Genomic DNA, 27,347 nt, shown 5'->3' on the forward strand with positions numbered 1-27,347 from the left:
GAAGGACTTGCCCACGATTGGATCAGCAAGAAGGAAGCTGATTTCCTACAGCAACCCAATCCCAGGATACCATATTTTTATTGTATCCCCAAGATACATAAGAATCTTGACAACCCGCCAGGGAGACCTATTGTGTCTGGCATTGGGTCTATCCTGGAACCTTTATCAAAATTCTCTGATGCTTTCCTCAGACCAATGGTACAAGCCACAAATACATACCTAAAGGACACCAAGTTGGTCCTACAACTCTTGGAAGACCTACCTTTTGACCCAACCATGCAGCTCCTAGTAAGTCTCGATGTGGAAAGTTTATACACAAGCTTGCCCCACGAGGAGACACTGGAGATAATCGAGGAGGTACTCTTCAGCCGACCGTGGAAGTACCAAACACCAAGAAACCTGGTCCTGGAGTGTATCAGTATGGCTCTGAAAGACAATTTTTTTCAGTATAAGGAGACATTGTATCTACAAACCCATGGGACTAGTATGGGAAGCACGTTTGCGCCGAGCCTGGCAGGACTATACGTCCACCATCTTGAAGAACAAAAAATCCTGCATGAGACCAATCCTTACCGTTCCCAGATTGGCATCTGGAAACGGTACATCGATGACATTTTCATCATTTGGAACGGTGATGCCAACAGTGCTAAGAGTTTTGTGATCTGGCTAAATAACCAGAACCAATATCTAAAATTCACTAGCACCGTTTCTGATAAGTCAATGGTCTTCTTAGATTTGAACATTTACAGCGAGGATGGTAGGCTAAAAAGTAACACCCACTTCAAGCCCACCGCCAGGAATTGCCTGTTACGCTATGACAGTTTTCACCCGAGGCACCTGAGGGAAAACCTGCCGTACGGACAGTTTCTGAGATTACGGAGGAACTGTACGGAACTAAGTGAATTCAACCGTCAGGCAAAAGACCTAAGAACGAAACTCGTGGAAAGGCAGTACCCAACGAGGACCATCGAAAAAGCGATGAAACGCGCAAAAAACAACCATAGGGAGGCTCTCATAGAAGAAAATCCCAAAGAGAAGGATATGAACAGGAGACCCATCTGCGTGACAACCTACTCCACAATATCTAACCAGGTGTCAAAGGTGATCGAAAAACATTGGGGCATCCTGAACTGTGGAAACCTCAATTTTGAGAAACCAATGCATGCGCACCGGAGGGGCAAGAACATAAAAGACATCGTGGTCCACACTAGACCACGGGAAAACCAGGCTGCGAGACAAAATCCGACCAGTGTACAGGGCCATTTCCCGTGCGGCGATTGCAGCTGCTGCCACCAAACTCAGAAAAGCAAGAACCTCACCTTCAGGAATGGCATGACATGGGAACAGCGTCAGTTCTCAAACTGTAACACGAAAAACGTGGTATACTTGATTAACTGTCCATGTGGATTGGAATATGTAGGCATGACGACCCGACCGGTCAAAACAAGGATTGGTGAACATAAATCAAACATACGCTGTAAAAAAACAACAACCAAAATGGCATCACATTTCCTGTCACTACAGCACTGCATAAACGATCTTCGCTGGACTGTCATTGAGCGACTACATTCGGAATCAGGCCTGTTCCAGAAGGAACAACGTTGGGTGTTCCGCCTGGGTACCCATATCACGGGACTAAACGATGACATACCGTGGAGCCAAATCACTTGACCACTACGGCCGGTACCTGCCCACAAGGGCCAGCGCTACAAATCATATCTTTGAACATGCATTGCCCCAAACCGGCTATTACGCATGCGCATGGACACCAATGGGAAACAACTCATGCGCATGCACACATGACACACAGCCGTATAAACAACGACGCCCCTTTTCAGCGCCGGACCCATTAACGGCCCATGATTGGCAAAGAAGCGGAAAGACCATACATGGACATTCCGGTAATGAACAAACAACAATGGGTCACATGTCAAAGTTAATTAAATCACATGCAGAAAGGCGAAAACAGACAGTCTTCATACATGGTCCCGGTGACTTCCGGCAATTAACCAATGACAATACACCTAGCCTCCCCTTAAATACCACCAAGCACGTCCGCAATTCATTCACGGCGGAGCAGCACGGGGTGGTAGAAGGAGGCCAATACAGGCGGATTTCGTGAGTATTCTCTCCACACAGAATCCAGCCTATCTAGGTAGATGGATGAGGTGAGAAGTAAATATAAGTAACAGCACTGAGTCCACCTCTCTATCATTGTAGATTGTGGATCCACCTACCTACCTTGATGCTCAGGACTTGCTCATGATGCAGTAGACATCAAAGACTACGAGTATGTCTGAAAAACAATAAGTACAAAAAACCTAAGTGTGTCCTATGTGTTGTGTGTCTAGTATGTCTTTTCCTTTACAGATTGTTCTTTGTTTGGGGCTCCAGGTGACTGCACCTGTCTGAGCCAATACCTTATGGTAACCAAACCTAATGGTTTTTTCCTTTTTTGCAGGACATGTAAATACATGATCCCAAGAACCGCTGTAGGCACATTGTAGCCAACTCAAAATGAGTGATTTCACTTTTTATTAAAAATATAATTACCCCCTTTTCTTAGAAAAACGTGAGTAGGGTTGGGAGTTGTGCCCCGTCCTGAAGAAGGTACACATGTACCGAAACATGTCGACGCACACCAGAGGTTTTGTCCGTAATTAAGACAAACCAACCTCGTCTTTTTCTGCACACCTTTTAATAGCACCAGCTAGGGGTACGAAATAAAGTTTTTTTCATTTTCCCACTAGCCAGGTACTTTTTAATTTCCTCATCACGTTTCCCACTCACATTTAATCCACTTATCACTCACTATCAACACACACCACACATAGTTTACACCTGTCAACGCTCCCACGTAGTCGTAGGTCGCAGCGTGCCGCATCCCTCTAGTGGGGTGCGAAGACCCCGATGATGAAGCATGACACCAAGGGGCCTGTTGGTGTGTGAGGGGTATTTTACACAACACTGAGTGCTTCCCCTCCCCCTTTTCTTCCTCACACTAGTAGTAGGATTCTTCTTGTTTATGTATCAGTGCCCGTGGAGTAGGAATCCTACTTTGTACTCTACCTCCCTTCTTTGTTAAAAATTATGCCTTTGACCAACCATGTCCTTTTTAAGGTTAGCAAAAGCAGCAAAAACGTTTATTTTTTGAAAGGGTTTGGTACTGTCAATGTGGTACATGAGAGCCTGCTTTGTATCAAAGGTGTGAAGTTCCCTCTGCTACCAAATCTGGCTGAGAGAATTCTATGGTCTGGTTGAGGTGGAAGGGAGAGACAACCTTTCAAATAATCCTATGGTTGTTCCTGAGAACAACCCTCATGTTTTGTACCTGGAAGAAAGGCTCCTCTAAAGTGAGGGCCTGTAGCGCATGCTAATACATCTTAGGAATGTGATAGTGACAAGAAAGCCAAACTTTCAGGAGAGGAACGGGAAAGGGCATGAGTGTGGTGGTTCAAAAGGAGGGCCCATGAGTCTGTAAGAACAAATGAAGGTTCAAAGGTGGGACATGGGGAACTCTGTGTGGGATAACTTGTTTGAGTACTCCCATACAAGGCTTGAGGACAGGATTTTTAAATAATTTAGAGTGTTCCCTGTTCTGCATGTAGGCTGCAATAGCGGCTAAGTAAAGGCATATTGAAGTGCAACCTAGGCCAGATTTTTCCAAGTGGAGGAGTTAACAGACATTATTCCAAACTGCTCGTTTAAGGGGGGTCCAAGTGTTTAGAAATAATGGACAAAACTCTTCAATTTGGCAGTATAACAGGCTCACATAGTGGGCCTGTGTGCTTCTTTGAGGGTGGCCAGGCATTTGTGATGTAGGTTGAGATAACCAAACTAAGATCTAAAGAGCCAAATTGCTAAAATAAGCGGACTGGGATTGGGGGGAGTCTGATTTTGCCTTGGTTCTGAGTGAGATCAGTCTGTCTGCTAGGAAGACTTTCATGGAAAACAACAAACATTTTGGAGGGTGAGGACATTGGTTAATCCTACTTGGGCCAGACAACCCTAAGTGAGATTTATCCAAGTTTTCCAAAGCTTCCAGACCACATACAGAATAAGTGGGAAAAATGCGCACGTAAAGGTCCCTGACCAATTTAGACCATAGAATGTGGGTGCGGGAACCTTGGGGCGAGTGTTGGCATTTTTCGCGGTAGCAAAGTCGTATCCGAAGGTGAATCACCAAAGGCCAAATGGGGGTGTGGGGTGGGGAGGGGTGGAGGGGGTGTCCGTGTGTGTGTCCGTGTTCGTGTGTGTCCGTGTGTGTCCGTGTCCGTTGTTGTGTGTGTCCGTGTCTGTGTGTGTCCGTGTGTGTCTGTCTGTGTGTGTCTGTCCGTGTGTGTCTGTCCGTGTGTGTCTGTGTCCGTGTCCGTGTGTCTGTGTCCGTGTGTGTGTCTGTGTCCGTGTCTGTGTCCGTGTCCGTGTGTGTGTCCGTGTGTGTGTCCGTGTGTGTGTCCGTGTGTGTGTCCGTGTGTGTGTCCGTGTGTGTGTGTATTTCCGTGTGTGTGTATGTCCGTGTGTGTGTATTTCCGTGTGTGTGTATGTCCGTGTGTGTGTATGTCCGTGTGTGTGTATGTCCGTGTGTGTGTATGTCCGTGTGTGTGTATGTCCGTGTGTGTGTGTGTCCGTGTGTGTGTGTGTGTGTGTGTGTGTGTGTGTGTGTGTGTGTGTGTGTATGTCCGTGTGTGTGTGTATGTCCGTGGGTGTGTGTATGTCCATGGGTGTGTGTGTATGTCCGTGTGTGCGTGTATGTCCGTGTGTGTCCATGTATGTCCATGTGTGTGTGTATGTCTGTCTCCGTGTGTGTGTGTGTGTGTGTGTGTCTGTGTCCGTGTGTGTGTGTATGTGTGTGTGTGGCCCTGCTTTTGGAGATAGTATACAGTGGTATTGTTGTCCATTGTAATGAGGGCTACATTGTGCTCAATTGCCAGAAGGAAGGCCTTGGGAGCTAGCTGGATGGCCAGGAGCTCGAGGTAATTGATGTGGAGATCACATGCCCTGTTGAAGATGCGCTGCTCATCCTAAGTGAGGCGTGCGTGGTGATGGTCACCTGCAGAATGGGATCTGTGATAGACTGTTGCTGTTCCATCAAGGCAGAGAGCAATGGGTGCTGGCCCATATCAACACAAGATCTTCCAAGTGATCCTTCGCCTGCAATGGTTTTGTTAGAAATTGGGGTGCAATATATGGTGTGGTTGTGCGAACTCACAGTGTAATACACCCACGGTTGTGCGACTTCACCGTATAATACACTCGCTAACCCCTTTAGGACCCTTAAGTTTTGTTTCTCAAACCTTCAGCTCCACCGTGGGTAGCTGTGGGTCGGATCAGCAAGGCTTACACAAAGAAACAAGTGTAAAGTATTTAAAAAATACCAAAACAATTGAAGAAGAAATCGACAAGACAGCAAAGAAATTCAACATCAATTTCTACAAAGAAGACTATGTTCATGTATTTTAGACACCACAAAAAACATCCACTGGAGGGTTCTGGAGATATAAAATTTACAAATAAAGCAAGATGTTCCACTCAACCGCGAAGAAGCAGTAGCAAATTTAACACTTAAAACTTTTTCACTAAAACAATTAGGGTATGTGTAACGTGGTCACTTGGAGTCACTTTTGGTGACCAAGTCCAGTAGGCAGCTAGACAGAAGGACCAGCCAGTGCCTCAAAAAGAGTTACAGCAGCAGGTGCAGCAGTCTTCAGTCAGTTCCAGGCACTTTTATCCTTTGCAGGACTTTCCTATGGAAGTGGTCCTGATGCAAGGGATAAAGGATGCTGAAGATACTTAAAGGATGCTGTGGATGTGCTGTGGCTGCCGGGGATCTGGCTGCATCTACGCCTCGGTCACAGGGTCGACATTCTTCAAAGTCCTCGAGGTGCTGGCAGACGTCCAGTCGCCACTGGACTACCAGTTGCCCAGCATCGCAGGCACAGGCCAATCCTTCCTGGGCCAATAACTCATCCTCTGGAGGTCCCAGACGCACTTCGACTACACTCCTGGGTTCAGTGAACTTGGGTGAACTGTGTGAGTCAAGTCCTGCTCCCTGGTGCTGCACAGCGGCGGTTGGCAACTTTGGGCTACCAACTTGCCCCAGCAGGCTTCTCAGCTGTTGTGTCCTTATGCTGTGAAAAGAAAGCCAGCTCACTGACCCTTGGAGTCTCTTGGCTTGACTCTGGAGAACATTTCTCCCCTCGAGCAGGACACCGTTGGTATAGTCCCTCTCCATTGCTAGCCACCAGGTTCAACAGGAGCAGTCCACATTGGTGAAACCTCTTCTTGCTAGCCCGATGGTTCAGCAGGGCAGTCCTTCAGTCCTTCTTCCAGTCCAATCACAATCTGAGTTCGGGGTGCCAGGAGAGCCCTACTTATGCTCAGAAAATGCCTCCGGGCAAGATGCGGTTGGTAGCCAGTAGGCTATTAGGTTCTCTCCTACTTGATGACCACTTCCAGTTAAGTGTGGCATCTGGGCATCCCAGTACGCACCATTCTGATCACTTCCAACATGGTAGGTCCACTCTCCCGGTGTGTGGAGCTCCTTGGCCCAACCCAAAGGGCTAGCTAGGGGGCTACATGCCCTTGGAAAACCAGATTGGCAACTGGTTTTCCCTTCTACTGTCCCCAGTGCCAGTCTGTGTGCCTGAACAATGGAGCACCACTCTGCCATTTGCTCTTGAAAGGCGGTTGCTCCTTTGAAGCTCGCCTTTTGGGCCAACACCTGTGTGACTTTCTTGCAGGAGGGCAGTGACACCACCTTCCAGAGCAGGCCCCCACTGTATCCTTTCCTGGGAGTCATTAGCGTATCTCCTCAGGACGGCAGCAAGCGGTCTCTGCAACAGGAGCCGCTGTGCGCCCTGTATGGGCACAGGAGACTGAAGGCAACAAAGTGGATAAAGTTGCATACTGCAACTTGTTATATAAATTTTGACTTGAGAATCAAGTCAGGCGTAATGTAATGAAGTGTTTGATACCTTTAATGACCCACTCTGGCCACACCGTTTTAGAGTTAGCACCGCTGAGTGGCCAGCATGCAACACTGCACTCCCCAATTGGGCAACCAAGCTTTTCTACAGTAAAACAACTGTTTTTATGTTTTCGCTATCAGAACAGCTAAAACGACGTGTTCTGCCAGGCGGATATGTGGCCCCCTGCCTCAGGACTTAATAGTCCTGCTATAGGGGTGACGTACACATATAACGGGAATAAGTCTGACTTTGCCATTGCTTTAATGGCAAGGCAGAGCAAGCAGCTAAAACTGTACTTCCAGCCTGCAAATGGTGGGCTGGAAGTCTAGTATTACCCATGTACCACTCAGGGTGACATAACTAATGCTGCAGGTCCTGGAGTGACCCTCTAATGTACATGCCATGGGTACTCGGGGGAACATTTACTAGGGACTTGCAGGCAATTTAGCTTAATCAATTGGGCAAAGCCAATTGGACATACCAGTTTAAAGGGCACAGGCACGGAGGTCTGGCTAGCAGCCCTCAATGCACTTTCAGAGTCGAAAAACCAGCAGCATCAGTCGAAACACTTAGAGGTTAACCATACAAAAAGAGGCATTTCTTTATAAGCCGATAGGCACTGCTGGAGTGGATGCATGTGCAGTCTTGAATGGGAGACTATGGCTATGTATGAGGCCATCATCCTTAGGAGACACATTAATGTTATGACTAAGTTGACGATCTTGCTGGAACAGAGGTAGTAGCTGCTGGAAAGTCTGCAACCTGGGTTGGCTGAGGTAGGCTTTGCCGGTGTCTGTATTGAGAACGGCCAAGAAGAACCACATCTCTCAAGAGGCTGGACGTGAGACTTGCTGGCATTTATAGTGAAACCCAACTTGTGGGCTAGGGTAGCTTGAATGTGAGCAAGACACAGATGGCTACTTGTACACATGAACAGCCAATAGTCAAAATAGGGCAACACATAAGGGGCATGGCAAGCCGCGAAGCGCAATGGCCACAGCCTAGCGGAGCTCCCCCGATTTCTCTCCTTCCTCACCTATCCGTTACACTCATCCGTGACCCAATCTTTCAATCATCGCTGGATAAAGTGTCCGCTACACGTTGGTAGGGAAACGAGCCTTGAAGAGTCATCAGCGGTAACGGATTGGCCGTGTGCGCTGTGCAGCCTGATTGTCATGAGGAAACTGGCGCCTTGCGTCGCGGCTGTAGCTGGAAGTGAGGCTCGTTCCAGAGATACCCCCGGCTGGGGTTTTCGCGCCGGAGTGAGACGGAGGCGGGTCCCTTGTTGCGGCTGGGGCCTGGATGAAGCCCCAGCGCCGTGGCCTCGATTACTGCAGTGACTGATACAGGGCCGAGACACTCCCAGGACCCTGGGACAATGCGAATAGCCTGGTCGAAAAGCTGATTGGAATCCGCTCGGCGCATCCCCCTCCATCCCCCCTCCTGTATAAACGATGCTGTGACTGGAGGACCCCCTGGAGCAGGTGAGCTGGGCGCTGCGGCGGCGATTTAGGGGATTGCGGAGAACTGGGCCCGGAGCAACGCCTTAGAGGGAGGCCACACTGCGCTCGCATTGACTGTCACCTGCTGAAGCAAAGTTACCGCCGCACGGACAACAGGCCCCTACCTATATAGCCCCCACTTATGGCCCAGATATTCACGTTGTGCAGGCCTTTTCCTCACGAGCTGAGACACTTGCAGAGCCCACTGGCGTAGACCAACCACAATTGCTACAATACCGGTTTGGCTGCCGCAGAGCCTGCTGTCCATGTATAGTGGCACTCCCAGGAGTAATAACTTCCTGACCGCCCTTATAGTTGCCTTTGCGCAGTCCGCCCTGCGTTTGTCGTGAATGGTGTCGTTCTGGACCCAGGCCCCCACCTAGAAGGGCCAGATACAGTTCATTGTCGCCTGATAGGCTCAGCTGCCCTTTTGTGAGTGTGGGTTGGAGCTGCCGGGCTGTGGTGGACATATACTCTGGTGGACACCGGTACAGAATGCAGGTGAGCCATTGCCCCTACAAGGACCTCCCTACCCAGTCACTGCTCTATAGACCAGAACCCATGTGAATACCGGACGGGTTGGGTGAGGTGACGGACTGACCCACCATCTTGGGGAGCTAGAACCCCACTGTTGTCGCACTAGCGACAACTTAATGGTACCATGTCTACATCAAGGGGCAATAAACCAGTGCAACAGAACCGGCTGGATAGATACACCCTCCCTAACGCCTCAATGCCTGACTCCTCCCCGGGTGGCAAGGGAAGCGTTGCAATAGGAGAAGCAACGCCTGAGCCCACACTGAAGGATGTCCTGGCAGCGATTGCAGATATCAAAACCTCCTAAGAGCACAAGATGGACACTATCACAGTTGAAGGTAATTTACTCTGGGCTGATATGAATAAAACAACCAACGGGTGAAGCAAGTGGAGCTAACACCTGTAAGTCTAGCGGAAGATACCTCCGAACTGCAGCGAGAAGTGAAAGACCTACAATCATTCCAGAAATTCACAGAATCCAAGCTGGATAATTATGAAGAACGCCTGCGTCGCATCAACGTGCAAATTCTTGGCGTCCCGGTGAAATCAGAGGGGAAATCTACAGATCTCTTTGTGGAAGATCTTATCCTGAAACACCTGCAACCCAAGGGGCTTGGGAAATTTTTCGGAATCGAAAGAGCCAATAGAGTTCCAGGAGGTCGACCTAACCCTTGAGCCCCTCCTCGTCCGATCCTTGCCAGGGTGCTCAACTTCCGCGACCGAGATGTCCTACTCCAGCACGACAGGGCCGGACCGCCCCTTAAGTATGAAAATGCGGACATTACGTTCTTCCCGGACTTCATCCAGCTAGTCCAGATACAGAGACGATCCTTTCTGGGAGTTAAAAAGGCTACAAGTACGCCATGCTGTTCCCAGTCAGGCTTCGCGTTGAGGCTGATGGTAGAGCCTGGTTTTTCGAACATCCTGAATCAGCAGCAGAGTGGCTGGAAAATCGTTAACCGGTGAAGCATTGGACACAGTGGTGAGATCAGCGGGGAGTGGGTGGGGCTGGTGGGTGGGGAAAGTCCTGAAGTGGGCATCCATGTTGACTTAAGTGAGTCGTGACTGGGTTCTGAAAGGAGGACAGGACAACAAGTAACTTTGGATATTTTAGGCCCTCTTGGCGCAGTATATTGTGCGGAGATTTGTTTTATCAATACAAGATTGTGAGATTGGGCATTATTGAGAGGGGCGGGGGGAGGGCACCACGTACCCCACGTTTCTACTTGTAGTTATCTGACGGGCGACAGGCACTCTGCCAGTTTCATTATGGGCAGTTCGATGTCCAGAGTGCAGGGGAGCAGGGAGGGAATGTTCATGTTGTTTGTAATTGTTTTTCTTGAATGTATGATTCACTAGATTACACAGGACTATGACAGACACACAATCTCAGATGGGTACTCCGTGGAATGTTGTGGTTAGAGTCCTTAGCTAAAAAGTCAATGGGCTGGGGGAAAAAATAAAGCGTAGTATGGTACATCAGTATCTCAAAAGGCAAGCCCCAGATATTATCCTGTTACAAGAAACCCATTTGATTGGCAATACATGCCAGGCTATGAACAGAGGGGGGTACAACTTGGTAGCACATGCCGGCTTTACCAGAGGTTCCAGAGGGGTGGGTATATTGATCAGGAAATCGTTTCCCTTTATGTCACAGTCCACATGGTCCGACAACAGGGGTAGATATGTGGGAATATCAGGGTAGTGGGAGGGTCCGACTATCACATGCGTTTCAGTGTATGTTCCCCCAGGTCTTCAGAGTGAGACATTTAAAGACTTAGGGTGGTGCTGCTGACGTTCCCACTGGGCCTCCTACTTATGGGAGGAGATTTTAATGCAGTGGTATCTGGTGAGCTGGATCGACACCCCCCACGGGATGTTTGGCATGCGCAGCGGTGTCTTTCTAATTTCCTGGAAGCAGTGAGTCTGGTGGATGGATGGAGGATGCTTAATCCAGACAGAACTCAGTACACCTTTCGCTCCGGCGCACATCAGAGTCTGTCCCTTATAGATTACATCTCAGTCCCAGCGGCGCAGGCCGGTGATATCCGGGAAGTTCGCCATCTAGGAAGGGGCATGTCAGATCACTCTCCGGTCTTGATGCGACTGATTCTGGGTCAAGTTAGCATAGGGAGAATGACCCCCATTACCCGTGGTATGTACCTGACTCTGACATTCGTAAGAAATTGATCCAGGCCACAGATCATTATTTCCTGGAAAATTAGGGATCAATAAATTCTGCCCAGTTGCTATGGGAAGCCTACAAATCTGTAGCCCGTCTGGAAGCATTATCCCTTATTACGGGTAAGGAAAAAGACCAGCAAAAAAAGTTAGAGATGGCGGAAGACGCGGTACTCCAACTGGAAGAGGAACTAGAACATATGGTGACCCCTGAAAAAGTGCACTTATTAAGCTTAAAGCAAGACTAATTTAGAAGCATAGCAACGGATAGGGCCAGGTCACAGGGGAGAGAACTGCAGAGTAGGCTCTATGAACATGGTGACAAGGCGGGGAAATTGATTGCATGGTTAGATAGGAAGGAATGGGCGTTGCTATCGGTACCCGAACTAACTGGTGAGGGTGATTTACCCATCACAGACCCACAGTCCATAGCAGACCGGGTTGCTAATCATTATGAGGAAGAGTACAGAACAGAAGAGGGGTACACGGAGGGAGACAACACTGCCCTACTCCGGGATATCGTGCTCCCCACCCTGGCTGACGAGAGTCGCAAATACTTGGAGTCTGCTTTTGCAATAGATGAGGTTGCTCAGGCTATACGAATTATTAAATCCGGTAAAGCTTCAGGTCCCAATGGTATCCCAATCGAGTTGTACAAATTGAGACCAGACAGGATAGCTCCCTACCTGCTTTCAATGTTTCTGGACAGTAGAGACACAGGGGCGCTTCCTATAGATCAGAGAATTGCTAATGTTGTTGTCATTCATAAAGAAGGCAAACCCAAAACTCTTTGCACGTCCTATAGTCCGATATCGCTTCCCAATGCTGAGCCTAAGATTCTAGCGAAAGTGCTGGCAACACGCCTCGTGAAGGTAATTGCTACCCTGATGCACCCTGACCAGTCCGGCTTCATGCCACGCCGCAACACCGCTCTAAATCTACGTCGGTTCCATGGAGTGTTGGGTAGAGCGACAACTATCTTAGAACCTGCAGTCCTAGTGTCGCTATACGGCACCATGGCATTTGACATGGCGGAGTGGCCGTATCTATTTGCGGTTCTGGAGAAGATGGGATTCGGACCCCAATTTGTGGCATGGATACGGTTACCATACACTATACCCATGGCTCAAGTGGTAGTGAATAATCGTAAATCAAGAGTTTTTGAGCTTGGCAGTGGGACGAATCAGGAGTGTCTACTGTCACCACTCCTTTTTGCCCTGTCATTGGGGCCGTTGGCTGCGTGGATTCACAGATCCGATGATTCGCGGTATGCCCTTGATTGGGAAGATAGGATCTTGTTATACGCAGACGATGTATTGCTGTACTTTAACTCCCAGAGGGTTTCTTTGGTATGCCTGCTTGATAGCCTCGCAATTTTTAGCAGATATTCTGGGTTCACCGTAAACTGGTCTAAGTCTGTGATTTCTGTCTTGCACGATGAACCGCCAACTCTCCCGAAAGGCTGCCCAATACAGATTGCTGTAGATGGCTTTCGATATCTCGGAATTTTTATTACATTAAATGCCACGCTCCGATTCACTCAGAATCTCCTGCAACCTATGCAGAGATTAAAGAGTGACAGTCACTGGAAGTCCCTGCCCCTATCCCTATTAGGTAAGGCTGTTCTTTTTTAAATGATGGCTTTATCCAGTTTTCTTTACGCGCTCCTGAATGCAATGGACCCAGTCCCCAAATCATATTTTAAAGAAATAGAAACTCTACAATGATCTCTTTTATGGTTTGGCAAACCGCGGATTGCATTTGCGAAACTCACCATCAACTGGTATGACGGCAGCATCAGCCTTCCTGACATTCAGAAATATTATTGGGCTGCACATCTGGCCGCAATCGTTCAGGGGATGTATGGCCGTCCTGACAACATAGGATACGCCATGGATAGATGGATCCTCCCAGGTGGGGTCTACAGTAGAGCACTCTACTCCAGACCCCGTATTTACCACCCTTACGGGTCAGACTGCGCACTCAGTTCAAGTTTGGCACGAAGTGACTAAGCACCTGGGATGGGACCGTAGGCTCACGATGGTTACTCCCCTTTGGAGTTCTGAAAAGTTGGGGAGCCTCTGGCAAACTAAGCGGTTTGAGAAGAGGGATCTCATTGGCATCTCCCAGATTAAAGACCTTTGGGTCAAGGGCGCCGCCCTTTCATTTGCTTCTCTCCAACAGCAATATTAACTGGCCAATACCAAGTACTATAGATATTTGCAGGTCCGACACGCACTCCAGACTCATATTACTAGTGGATGCCCCCTTCCTGAAGCATCCATCCTCGCGGACACAAAACTGGACGGAAATCTTCCAGAGTAGTCTATTTCGTTGATTAACAAAAAATCGATAAACAACATGGAAGACCCTCCCCAGTCCCTCAAAGACAAATGGGTTAAAGATGGCATTGAACTAGATGACAAAGACTGGCAAACTGCCGTCTCCTCCCCGAGGGAAGTGTTGGTCCAAGCAAGGCTGTGGTTGGTGCAGCTAAAGATACTGCACAGAATATACATCACTGGGCCGGAGTTGGTACGAATGGGTAGAATAAATGATGGAGAGTGCAGACGTAGATGTGGGGAGGTAATTACATTCATCCACATACTATGGGAATGTGCGAATATACAACCGGACTGGCAAGTCATACATCACACTCTCCAAGATGTGCTCGCAGTTGACCTGCAATTTGAAGCCCGCAGGTGCCTCCTGAAAATCTGGGAACCGACAGACCTAACTCTTCATACTAAACAATGGGTGGTCCTGGCACTTATGGTGGCTAAAAGGAACATAGCACAAAATTGGGGGGCCCACCAACGCTAGATAAATGGAAGGAAGATTTGGGCTCGTGCATGGTCCGGGAGAAGTCAGTGTATGTGACCAGAGGGTGTCCCAGGAAGTGGTGCAAAGTATGGGGACCCTGGAACCTGTATAGAGGTAATATATGTATCCCACCAGTGTCTCCGACCGACGATGTGACTCTTGAAACCCCCTAACTCCTATGATTTGTATATTGATATTTGACTCACTGTAACTCAGATTAGAGAATTGGAGGATGTATAATCTCTTGCTCACGTAGTGTAATGATATATAATGTCGAGTTGTTTATAATAAAAAGAATTGTTAAAAAACCATAGGGCAAAACATGAGTGCCCCCTCCTGTGATGTGCAGTTATCACAACTAGGCATTTGGCCAATACCCTGGTGACTGTGGTGACATGGAATGGTAGGTAATACCTTTAAATAATAACGTTGACAACTTACTACGAAACATAGGCAGTGGTGATGACTGTGATGGATGGGTATGTGGAAGTAGGCATCCTTCAGTTGCCATCCTGCAGTAGCAGGATGACATCCTGCAGCGTGACCATGTGGAAATTTTCTGACAGGATGTACTTGTTGGGAACCCTGAGGTTTAGAATGGGTGCTGGTGTTCGGGGCTCAGGTTGTGTTTGTGCAGTGAGATTTTTGGTGGGGTTTGAGGTGAGATCATGGCAGTAGACATGCGCTATGATGGAAGGAACCCACAGATCGAAGGTGATCTCTTTCCAGCAAGGGAAATATCCCTGGAGTCTCCCTCTAACAAGTGTTGTGTGATTTGGAGGGGAGGGGACGAAGGAAGTCAATGCTTGGAGGAAGCGCCCCCTTTCCCAGAGACTGCATTGCCCCTAAACCTGGTGTAGTTGCCTCAGCAGGCCCCACTGGAGTACTGCTGTGGTGAATGCTGGTGGTAGGCCTCCTGTTGCCTCAAATAGGAGGCGAAATGGTCTGAGTATGTAATTCTACTGCATGCCAAGTAATGTTGCCTGCAAAAAGACACCTTTGGGTGGATAGGTGGAGGGCACCCATGGCCTTGACCGGGTCCTAGTAAATTGTTTCCAGGATCTGGCTCACCTGTGGTCCGAAGAATTGTTCACCATCGAATGGCAGGTTAAGCAGATGCTGTTGTACCTCTGGTTTAAAACTAGTGACAAGGAGCCAGGCACGACGTCTGACAAGGGTACTGGTGTTAATCCATTGGGACACAGAATTGGTCACATCCTTTGTGCAGTGAATACTGATGTTGGAGGCGGTTTTTATCCTTGTGTTACCAGCTCCTGCCCTCTCTGCCTATACTCCTCTGGGAGGTGCTTAACAAGGTCCTGCATCTCCTACCAATGTGTCCTGCCTTTTTGGTAGAGAAGGCCAACAGAGTTAACAATCCTCCAGGGGGCGGCTGCTTGCATGCCACGCTCTTGCCTGCTGCATGTAGCTTTTTACTCTCTTTACCTGTAGATGGAGCGTCTCCTGTAGCATGGGAGTTCACTCATTGGGAGGTTTGCAGGTCAAATTAAGTAAATTGTAAGTTAATATTCAATGCAAGGAAATTGGGTAGTGTTGACCCCGGAGGTAGGTGTTCAGGAATCTAGGGTGAGTCAATGGACAAGGGTTTGTATTTCTTGTCCTAATTTGCCTCAAAAGGCTCTTTAAAGGTTTCAGAGATGATCTTTAGCAAAGGGAGGAACTGTAGTGCGCGTTGGGTTTCATATAGTGTTTCTACCAATTTTTATCATAGATGAAAAAGCACCGCTGCGAAAGTGAGTCTCCACTGATCGTAAGAGATTAAAAAGTCGTTGAACTGTCCTCTTATAAAGACGCTGAGTCGTGATTAATAAAGTTCAATGTTCTTTTAATAATCCATTTATAGACACCAGCCAACGCGTTTCGTTCTGTCACCAGAACTTCTTCAGGGCGCAATCGATATTTCAAGGCGTGGGGTATTTTCAAACAGAATTCCTTGTCCAATATTTTTTCGTGTCTACACGTTTTCTGTATTGGGTTATCCTACCACAGTGGGCCCATAGATTTAAATATTTCCAAAAGTTTCCAAATAAGGGTCTAGCTTTCTTGTTAATATAGGGCAAGGCATTAACCTTATGCGTTTGAAAAATCGTTCAGCGCAGTCAAGTGGTCCCACCTCTTATTCTTTTTCAAAACCCATGTAGATATCTCCTTTTGGCAGTTGCCTGTTGGGTCGATCGCGTTATCCCCAAAACAGCGTCTCGATATCCTTGAGTATCGGATACTTTAACGCGTCAGGAAACAAGAAGAACAAGTAAGCTAGACCCTTATTTGGAAACTTTAGGAAATAATTAAATCTATGGGCCCACCGTGGTAGGATAATCCAATACAGAAAACGTGTAGACACGAAAAAATATTGAAAAAATATTGGACAAGGAATTCTGTTTGAAAATACCCCATGCCTTGAAATATCGATTGCGCCCTGAAGAAGTTCTGGTGACAGAACGAAACGCGTTGGCTGGTGTCTATAAATGGATTATTAAAAGAACATTGAACTTTATTAATTACGACTCAGCGTCTTTATAAGAGGACAGTTCAACGACTTCTTAATCTCCTACGATCAGTGGAGACTCACTTTCGCAGCGGTGCTTTTTCATCTATGATAAAAATATAGACTCTTTTTCCAAGTTTTGGATATGCTTTCGGGACAGGGAGCATGTGAAAAGTGCACGCTAGTTTATTGAAAATTTAATATTTTGGTGATATTTGGGTTGGTGCTTTGAAAAAGGAGTGGTCCACTGTCCGAACTGTGTTGTATCAAAAGTGTTTCTACCAAAAAGTAATTGTTTTCCTGGACAACATGAATATCGACCTTGTGATATGTGTCTGCTCTATGAATGACTTCACAGTATGTTGTAGCATCATTCGGGGAACGATTGGATGGGTACAGATAAGGGTCAGTATTACCATGAGGATCAATGTTGTAGTCTCCGTTGAATATGGAGGAGGCCAAGAATAAGATGGAAGAGGAGGTTGAGCAGGGAGGGGGTCTCGTGATTCCATCCTAGTGTCTCTTATGCTTAGGAGGAGGAGGGGGCTCCAAAGTAATCTGCTCCTCAAAAGAAAATGTCCTCTTCCTCAACTAAGTCGCCAGTGGCTTTGTCAGCGGGTTGGTGGAGATCTTCCCCACGTGTGTGTGTATAAACAGAAGCTTTAGGTGAGCATCTAGCTCCTCCTACAGCCATTGGAGGATAGACTACTTCGAATCCTCACAGCTGGCTGTGGATGGCCTTTTCGGTGCCAAGTGCTCTAGCGGTGTCGAGCGAGTCTTCAAAGGCAAGGATGATTTCTACACCAATGTGGGCTTTAGTGCTAGTGTTGAGGGCCCTGCTGGCTTCAACAGGACCTAAGGCTTGTGCAAGATCTTTGCAGCCAGAGAAGTGAGTGTTGTCAACTCCGAAAGGCTTCAATTCGTACTAACCATGCTCCCTGAAGGCAGTGTTGACCCAGCAGGCCGCTGTTTTGGTGCTGGGCTAGATGCCTGACCCTCTGTGGTGGTGCTGTGCCTCTACACGTGGCCACTGCACCAGCGTGGGTTGTGTGTGGTTGCATACCATACTCACAGTTTGGGTCATTGGGGTCCTGTTGTACTTTTCCTTGGGACTCAAAGGGGGAGCTTTGCCCAAAGCTGGACTAGACAAGCTGCGCCTCTGAGGAAGAGTCTTCTTCGACTTGAAGGTGAGGCAGGCAGCATAAGTGATGTCGTTGAGCTCACGAGAGAGGTGAAAGTTGCAGAGTTAATTTGTAGTTAGTCCAGAGAAACGTGGAGTGGCACTGGGGGCAGTACTAGAAGGGTGGCTTTTCAATCACTGTCTTTGCATTCTCATCGATGAGCGCATTCTCCTCTCTCTGAAGCTAGATCTGCTCAATGGCACCCTTTGCTAGCAGAAGGCTGACTTCTTGCCACAACTGTGTGAAATGGTGCGTTGACGATTGCTCTGATGAGGGGGGAGGGAAAAACGAAGTGGGAAGTAAATGAAAGGTAGGGAGTAACTCCTTTTAATGATTGATACAATCTATACTTCCAATGTGAAGGTTCTCAAGCTGGGGAGGAAATCTAATCGCCTGACCTAACACATCTGATTTCTATATAGACCAAAAGAACACACCGCCCATTCCCCAACCAAGGGAAGGGACTGTATGGGTGGGGGAAATGACCTGCCGCAGATTAGGTGGTCCACGAGTATCCACTACTGCAAATCTTAGCTATGACATTTCCCCAATGCTGAATCTGCTGAAGACGCAGGCGCCATTGGCGTAGCTATTTCGTGTGGGGCATGAGACAAATAAAGGAGGCCAAAAACTCTGAACAAGGATGGTTAGACCAGAAAAAAGTCTCCCAGAAGAAGAATCAGTATCATACTTCTAAATGTTTCAGACCCTCTGCACAGGCAGAAAAAGCTTCATGTTAGTTGTATCCAGATTAGCTTTAATGTACAAAATGCCCTGAGATTGGATGTGATCTAGTGATAGTTTATTGAAAATCCCAGACTGAACAAGAGACAAATTGTGTTCTGGAGGTGATCCTACACTGCCCAGGCCAAATCCACTTTCAGTAGCCAGACATCAAGTTACAGAAAATATATGTATCGACTACAACAATGGTGGTCTGCAATCAAAAACAGGACCTTCAGGGACACGCACATGGTTGATGAATGTATGAAAGTGAGAGGGATAATTGAGAGGACTGTAAACATAAAAAAAATCTCAGTCCGAGATTGCAGTACTATGATGTAGAAAAGTAGTTATCAAGCAAATCCAGTACACAATACCATCCTGAAACAGCAGTACCAACAGGCTTTGAGCCAGGTAGAGCAATTCCAAACTTAACCTTACACAGAAATGATCTAAAAGCCTGATATCCAGAATGGGTCACAGCCACTTACCCGTTTTGTGAATCACAATGAATGAGAATAGAACACACAGCATTTCTCTGGCTTGGGCACTTGTTTGCTGGATTCTTTGCTCCGGAGCGCTAGCACTTCTTTAACCAGAATCTGGGTATGGTTGTATAGGACCGAAAAGAATAAAATGGAGAAATGGAAGAGGGGGCCTTCTTTGAAAGGAAGGGTAAAACCATTGACTATGATCAAGATTGCTCCCAGCCTGAAGTGACGGCCCGGTATACCTCACAAGGCGCTGACATCAGTACTCCAATTGGATACTCGTGTTTACCTGAAGTTACAATAAAGTGGTATTTCAAATGGTGCGAAAGGAGGAGGTGAGGGGTTTCTGCTGCTGTCCCCACTTATCCTTCCATCCACTACATCCACTACATCCTCTAAATATACAAAAAAAAAGCTGCTTCGCTGTTGCAAATGCTGCATATGTTGATGCTGGTGAAATGACTGCTACAGTGACATTGGTGCACTGGAAATCACCACTGGAAGTGAGAACTAGTCTGCTTTGTTTGAGGTGTTTCAGCACCGAATCACCTTTGATCACCAAAATGCAATTTTCCATCAAAGGGCACATCCACAAGATTAGCCCGGACATCCCATTTGACGCTAGTGAAGAAAATGTATGGGATGTCCATATGCACCAGTGCAAATATGAGACATAAAGCCTGGATGTGCTTCAGGTACAGGCTTGGACTCTTGGACTTGGCCAATGTATTGCAGCAGCTAAAAACGCAAAATATGGTTGACTGCATCCTGACCATCAGTTTAAAAAAAACAAGCATATGTTCCAACAAGCTTTCAGGAGCCAGTTACACCATCCCCCAAGGTGCATGGGTAGAATGTGCCAAGAGACAATCTGCACTGGCTCTCAAGAAAACGAAGCCTTCTCACAGACTTATTAAATACCTACCACTTATTGTAAAGAATGTAAATCCTATTAGTTTACTGCACATTATTCAGTTTGTAGTACGCTGGTTCCTAATTTACTGCTTAATATTCGGTTTGTATTGTAGTTCTCAAGTTTCTGTGGCTGTGGGAATTTTGATTGGGAATGAGCTACGGAGCATTGACAAGACACTTACGTGGAGAAATTGTGAGGTTTGGTGATGACCATCATGTTAAGGGGTTACTTGACTCAATCTTGTGGCAGTGCAAGGATTCAAATTCCACTCTACACCTGGACCACTGTTTTAAATATTATTAATCTGCTGGAAGAATCTGAACCCATTAGGGAGAACAAATACTCAACTCTTGAGGAGATCAAGTCTCCCGAGGGTAATGTAGACAATTCTTGATGTTATAAAAAGGAGAAATAGGCCATAATGAAATTAGAGAGGCTCACTGCATACTTCTAGAGAAGATAAAACACCATACTGTTGCACCACAAACACCAACATACTATATATTTATGAAGGGAACACTAGCATAAATGTCTGTTTTTGGGCATACAGAGAAAAGGGGTGGAACCACTGCCATCTTCCGTCCCATGTCCATATCACCTGTAATTGTAATTTATGTTCAGCACAACATAATCTAAACAGTTTAGAAACCTACATTAGAGCTCATTAGATAGAAGGTGCAGTCAAAATTGGTTAGTTTTTTTTTAAAACAAATGTCATACAAGTGCCCTTAATAGGATTGCAGTCAGTAGACAATTCAACCTATGACCAGTCAAATGCTAAAAAAGATTATCCTTCATACAATATTTCTTTCATCTTAAGCATCACCCCACTTATTCAAAGCAGGACCACACCCTTTTACATGCATCTTTATAAATAAAGTAATGGCCTTGTTTACTTACTGGTACTTCAATCTTTGCTTTAAGCAACTGGTCTTTCTTGATATTTTTCACATGAACCACAGAACCAGTTAAAATTCCTGTCCCACTACTACTGCAATCAACAGTGTAGACCGGAAGGTTTGGAGCACCTAAAAACTACACAAAGAAAAACTTTCAGGTATAGAAAACTATGAAGTACACTTACTGCATAATAAGCAGAAGAAAAAAGGATGCACAACGTGGATGTATGTGAAAACAGACCGAGAGGCTGAAAACATTCAAGACTGGAGGAGTTAGAAGAGAATTAAAAGCACAAAATAGAAAGGTAGCAAATGAAGCAAAAGGGATAAAGGAGGTAAAAATACTGAAAATGGAATGCAAGAATGACAGGAGGGAAGTAAAAATTGGATCACGAGAAGAAAGAAAATAAGACAATGAAGAACAGAAGAGGGTAATTAAAAGTAGGGGAGTAAGGACTTATGGTAAGGGAGAAAATAATGAGGAAATGATAGAAAAAGAAGGAAGAAAAAACATTTTAAAAAAGCAAGACAGCAATACAACGAAATAATGTGGATATGTTCAGCAAGTCCTGACCCGTCTAGAAGGCAGGCCTTTATTTAAAAAACAGATCAATAGAAAAGTAAAGTTAAGGAACTCCAAAACAAATCCTAAGTGCCTAACTCTTTTCGGAACAAAGCATCATCGAGTAATTAATGAAAATGTTATCTGGCTGTTAACTACTGCAGGTCCACATGGTTTAAATTAAAATCTGATGTGCTCAATAAAGGCCCCCCCATACAAAAACTAAGGCACAATTCTGGTAAATGTCAGAGTGTTTGTAAATCTCGGTCCTCAAAAGTAACAAAATGTTGACTGACAAAATAAACTTTCTCTAGAACAGTGAGTTAATTACGAGGCAGAACGGTATCTTGCAACAGTTCATTTCACTGATTTGACCCCTTCTGAAATTAAGGGTCACTCCACAGTATTTGTAACCAGCCAACCCCAGTCAACCAGCCAAGCAAAAAAAAAAAAAAAAGCATTCCAACTCACCACAACCCTCAATAGAGACTGACTCATTTGAGGGTCTAACTGATTTCATCAGTGCAGACGATGGACGAAGGGGAGGAATAATTCAACCTATGCAACGTGCCAACCATCTTAGCGCAATAACAAGAGCACAGGGTCCTTTTGGGGTTAGAAAACTGCAGTACAGGTGCTGGCTAACATAAGATAATGAAACAAACTGCAAATAATTCATAATTGGGTGGTTAATAATGTTTTAAAAATCAAAACCCATGAGAACGTCACCCCTGCTTTTAAATCAGCCCACCAGCTCCTAATATAGCTACGATTAATTTCAAGGCACCTCTGACCAAAGAATGTTGCTTGGAAAAGCCAAAGAAAGCTCAAACATATTAAATATGTAATAAAGATCACAATTCTGGATCACTACCTAAGGAATGTAGTGGAAGTAACTATACGATCGCAACTAAGTATCTCAAGATTAAGAAAGACATGAAAGCCACTATTTTTAAGGTTGTGTTTGCTGTACCAGTGTCTCAATAGGACCAATCTCAAGAACCAGGCCTCAGCAGCTGACTAGAACCAGTCCTAAATGCCAAGGACCAGACACGGGCAGACAACAAGACCTTACCTATGATTTCTACATCTCAGATTTTTTTTTCAAGGGGAGTTTGGCTCTGTCCCATGCACAGCTTGCATGCTGGGCTGCAGCAGGAGTTACCATCTTCAAACCATTCATCATCCTCCTTGAAAAATACTGAAATTAGAGCTTTTTTAAGATCTGTGCTGTTTAACCAGCGCTATAAAAAGCTTTTGCAATGACATGTCTGGTCAATATAAAAACTCCCACATAAATATTTAGTTAATTGGCCGCATTACTAAATGAAGGAGGACTTGTGCCAAATCATGGAACTTTGTTATGCAGACTACAAACTTTAAGGTAATAATTTCCTTCACTTCTGCACAACCTTTGTTGAGGACAGGGAAACAGAGCTGGTGAACACCATCATCACCATTGAGATATCAAAGCAAAAATAGATTGCACTACTAAGTTCAACCCTATGCAATTTGTGTCCCCTTCAACACAACCATCTATACCTGCAACACAGACCATCAGGAAGATGACTGCCATTTTCCCTTTGCCTCCTCCTTCTGCCTGTTCCCCCAGATCTTTTGACTGGGTGTGAGTGTTTGATTGATTCAGATGCTCCGTCCATCACCACCCCCTTTTGTACCGCTTTTGGCCGCCATAAGTTTGGCAGGGTATGCTCAGACGTGAGTGCCTTGCTCACTTTGCCACTGGATTCAAGCAAGCCAGGCTGAAGACAGCTGGAATGCCAGAAACCGGTCCTCGGAAGCTTGTTTCTGGTCCAGGGAAGACATGGCTTGGCAGTTCGGGCTGGACTGTTCCCATGAGGCACAGGGTCAGACTGATTTGCATATAGCCATGTCTGAACTGCGGTGGCGGAGTGGGCTAAAGAACGGTGATGGATTAAACCCAGATCTTTTGACTGGGTGTGAGTGTTTTTATTGATTCAGATGCCCCATCCATCACCACCCCCTTTTTTACCGCTTTTGGCTGCCATAAGTGTGGTAGGGTATGCTCAGACGTGAGTCCCTTGCTCACTTTGCCACTGGATTCAAGCAAGCCAGGATGAAGACGGCTGGAATGCCAGAAACCGGTCCTCGGAAGCTTGTTTCTGGTCCAGGGAAGACATGGCTTGGCAGTTCGGGCTGGACTGTTCCCATGAGGCACAGGGTCAGACTGATTTGCATATAGCCATGTCTGAACTGGGGTGGCGGAGTGGGCTAAAGAACGGTGATGGATTATACCCAGATCTTTTGACTGGGTGTGAGTGTTTGATTGATTCAGATGCTCCGTCCATCACCACCCCCTTTTGTACCGCTTCTGTTCCCCCAGTACAATCACAATTATCTACTGAGTGGTTGGCCCACCTGCTGCAGCTAGCATGGGATATGAACTTGTTGTCTGAAGCAGGACTTTTGAATGTTAACAAGCAAGACAGGACTGACTGCACGTAAACAAAACTACATTTAACATTACAGAATGTATGTATAGCAAAGACTAAGAAAAGTAAACTAATTATTTTAATGTGTGCTTGATTACCAGGTTTTCACTTTAGAAATGAAACCATCTAAACCTCTCGTAATCGCTCTATCGGGCGGATATTCTATTTAATTGCAGATTTGACACCTTGCTAATAACCTCTAGGCACCAGACTAGATCTGGAGATATTTCTCAGCATTTCTCCTGTATGCCAGCAGGTGGCGTCATGTGGATCCCCGTCGACTCCATCCTGACCTGGAAGTGAAGCTGGAGCCACAGATAAGTGCCACCCGTGCGCACTTACATACGTTTCTTTCTTGATTTTTTCGCACACTGTCAGAGGAGGAGTGTATTAACTGATCCGATGTGACAGTCTGCAGATTTCTAAATTGGGATTTCTTTTTTTACCAGATGGAGAAAAGAGTCCAGTCTCCAGGAAGGGCAGTAAGGTGTCTGCAGTTAAAATATCCACGAGAAAGAGCGTTATCAAAGGTAAGTTATTCTTCTAATGGATACATCTACGTTGATTACTCGCCATGTGCATACATACAAAAGCTATACCTCCTAAGGTGGTAGGTGTGGATTAGCTCAATCCAAAAATCCCAGCAGGACTGAAACGGCAAAGTGCCCTCCATCGCCTGATCAGACTACCAAGGTAGTAGTCTTCATGAACATATGAATTGTCACCCACATCCTATCCTCCTAGATGTCCAAGACAACTAATCCGTGTGCAAACACAGAAGTAGAAGCCTTGGTTCTGGTTTTATTAGCCCTCAGACCTTCCGGAAGCTGCTTCTTGGCCACTGCAGAGCAGATCTTTAAATATTTTTTTTAAAAAGAGCACTATGCACATCAATATGGTCTTTTTCTGCCACAGTAAACCCCATGAAGTGCTGATTGTCCATCTGATGGTCCTTGGAATGATCAATGTAAAAGCTCAAGCTCTTTTAGGGTCAAAGCGGTGAAGATTCTCTTCCTCCTTGAATGGTAAGGTACAACTAAGAATGACAGAAGGATGATGGACTGTCTAACATAAAAAGATGTCACAACGTTTAGCAGGAATGCCACCCTAGTCCACAACCCCAATTTGCCCAGGACAACAGTGATGTACGGTGAATGAACGGACAGAGCTTGTAGCTCACTCGCACGCCGAGTAGAGGTTATCTCAATACAAGAGATTGTTTTGAGTGGCAGTAGGCACAAAGGACAGCTGTGCATCGGCTCAAATCGGGTGTAAATAAGGAAAGTGAGCACCAACTTAGGATCCCACTTCTGATTGGTCCAGGGGGATTTTTTCCCTTGGGCCAATTTGCTCTCACAGGAGACACGCTCATGTAACAGCAAGCACTCTGATTGGCTGCCTGCAGCTTGAAGAAAAATGTTGCAGGCAGCCATTACTGGACTCTGGGACTTAGTCCACTGTCCTGATATATGAAAAGAAAAAAAGGAAACAAAAACAGCCACTGGCGTTTTCAATTTAATACCGGTGGGGTCTTTGATAAAATCTATATTAAGTACAGTTTGAAGTAGATGAGGGCATGCTGCTCACTGCCTGAGCCGCAAATGGGCCTCGAAGATTCCTTCCCCTGAAGCCAATTTAATTAAAAAAAAAAAAGATAGGCACATGCGCCCCACCCCCCTCCTCCTCTCCGAGCCTCTGTTCGGCAACAGGGTCCCCACCATTGGGTTCAAAAAAGCAAAAATGCAAGTGTGGTCCGGTGGTATCCGCCTGGGGACCTCAAACCCCAGGGTGTGATACTACACTATGCCCCGGGAGCTCAACCCTGGGACAAAGTGGTTAACTGTCCGCACTCTCTCAGGCAGGGAACGCCACTTTGCTTTCTCCCAGCGGCAGCAGTATTGTTCCGCTTCGACAGGAGTAAAGAAAAGGTGCAGTCTCCCGCTAGTATGGTGCTGGCTGAGGAGCCAGCTAGGGCATCAGGGTCCCTGAGGCATACCCTGTGGGCCCCAGGATAGTGGCTTGTGGATGCCCTGGGTGGACACTGGGGCACCCACTAGAGCCCCAGGGGAAGGGCCCATTTGTGGCTAGGTGAGGAGGGTCATGAACCCGCCCCTTTATTTAAGGAAAGTCCCCAGGGCCCTTAGAGGCTCTGGGAGGGGATCTGAATGTTCCTCCCTTAAATTGAAAAAATAAAGGCACCAGGGGTGGGGTCCCTGTGGCCCCCAGTTGTTTGTGAAGGAGGGGTAGTGAGCCCCGATCCCGTTATTTAAAAATAAAATAAAAATACGTCTGCGTGGGATGCAGTTCCCGTGGCCGGCAAAGGCGCTCAGGGAGGGAGGGCCACACCCCACCCGTCAGAAAAAATAAAATATGGGTGTCCCAGGTGGGCACCACGACATCCAAAGTACAGTAAAAAAACCAAGCATTGGAAATGCAATTGGTCTCGCATTAGGAAAGTTTGAGCTATTGGTCTTATAAATGACATTTTTTATATTTATGTGTTGTTTTTAAAATAGCTAAATTAATAGCTTTGTCATTTACAATGCCAATAGTTATAACTTTCGCAAATGTGACACCTATAGCATTTGTAATGCAACATGTTTTGTATTTACGTGACAGATGTAATGATATTACAAATAACAATGGCTTTTAACTTTTTAAAATAATTAGTACTTAAATAAAAGTGATTGTAATTTATAATGGCAATAGCTTAAACTTTTGTAAATAACTTTAGTGAAGATTATGTTCAGTGTATTTTATTGTGACGAAAATCCAAGAACAGAAGTGAAATATTAACATCTTTGACATTTGTAATAAAGCTTGAAACATTAAGAGAACATATTTGAACCAGTGATGCTGTGGTGATGCTGAGTGATGCTGTGGTTGCGCTGAGTGATGCTGTGGTTGCGCTGAGTGATGCTGTGGTTGCGCTGAGTGATGCTGTGGTTGCGCTGAGTGATGCTGTGGTTGCGCTGAGTGATGCTGTGGTTGAGCTGAGTGATGCTGTGGTTGTGCTGAGTGATGCTGTGGTTGCGCTGAGTGGTGCTGTGGTTGCGCTGAGTGGTGCTGAGTGGTGCTGTGGTGGTACTGAGTGATGCTGTGGTGGTGCTGAGTGGTGCTGTGGTGTTGCTGAGTGGTGCTGTGGTGGTGCAGAGTGGTGCTGTGGTGGTGCAGAGTGGTGCTGTAGTGGTGCAGAGTGGTGCTGTGGTGCAGAGTGGTGCTGTGGTGGTGCTGAGTGATAATGTGGTGGTGCTGAGTGATAATGTGGTGGTGCTGAGTGGTGCTGTGGTGGTGCAGAGTGGTGCTGTGGTGGTGCAGAGTGGTGCTGTGGTGGTGCAGAGTGGTGCAGAGTGGTGCAGAGTGGTGCTGTGGTGGTGCTGAGTGATAATGTGGTGGTGCTGAGTGATAAATTGTAAATCAAAATACGGTATTTATGGTGTAAAGTGCCCATGCGACAAACTTTATATTGGAAAGACGAGTCAGGAAGTGAGATGTTGTATCATACAGCATAAATTGCGAATAAAAAAACAAAGTGATTACAGCACCATTGGTCAACCATTGGCACATCAATAATCACACAC

General features: G+C 46.3%; 1 protein-coding gene across 1 annotated transcript in view; it reads right to left on the reverse strand.

The window, feature by feature from the left end:
- The window catches only part of SMCHD1 (structural maintenance of chromosomes flexible hinge domain containing 1), a 2,274,803-nt gene that overhangs the window by 1,344,387 nt on the left and 903,069 nt on the right, over positions 1-27,347 (reverse strand). The window contains exon 24 of the mRNA XM_086965602.1: positions 20,732-20,866. Within this exon, the coding sequence (XP_086821728.1) occupies positions 20,732-20,866 (135 nt within the window). The remainder of the gene's footprint in view (positions 1-20,731; positions 20,867-27,347) is intronic.

This window comes from Lissotriton vulgaris, chromosome 4_1 (genome assembly GCF_964263255.1).
Source record: "Lissotriton vulgaris chromosome 4_1, aLisVul1.2, whole genome shotgun sequence".
Taxonomy (NCBI): domain Eukaryota; kingdom Metazoa; phylum Chordata; class Amphibia; order Caudata; family Salamandridae; genus Lissotriton; species Lissotriton vulgaris.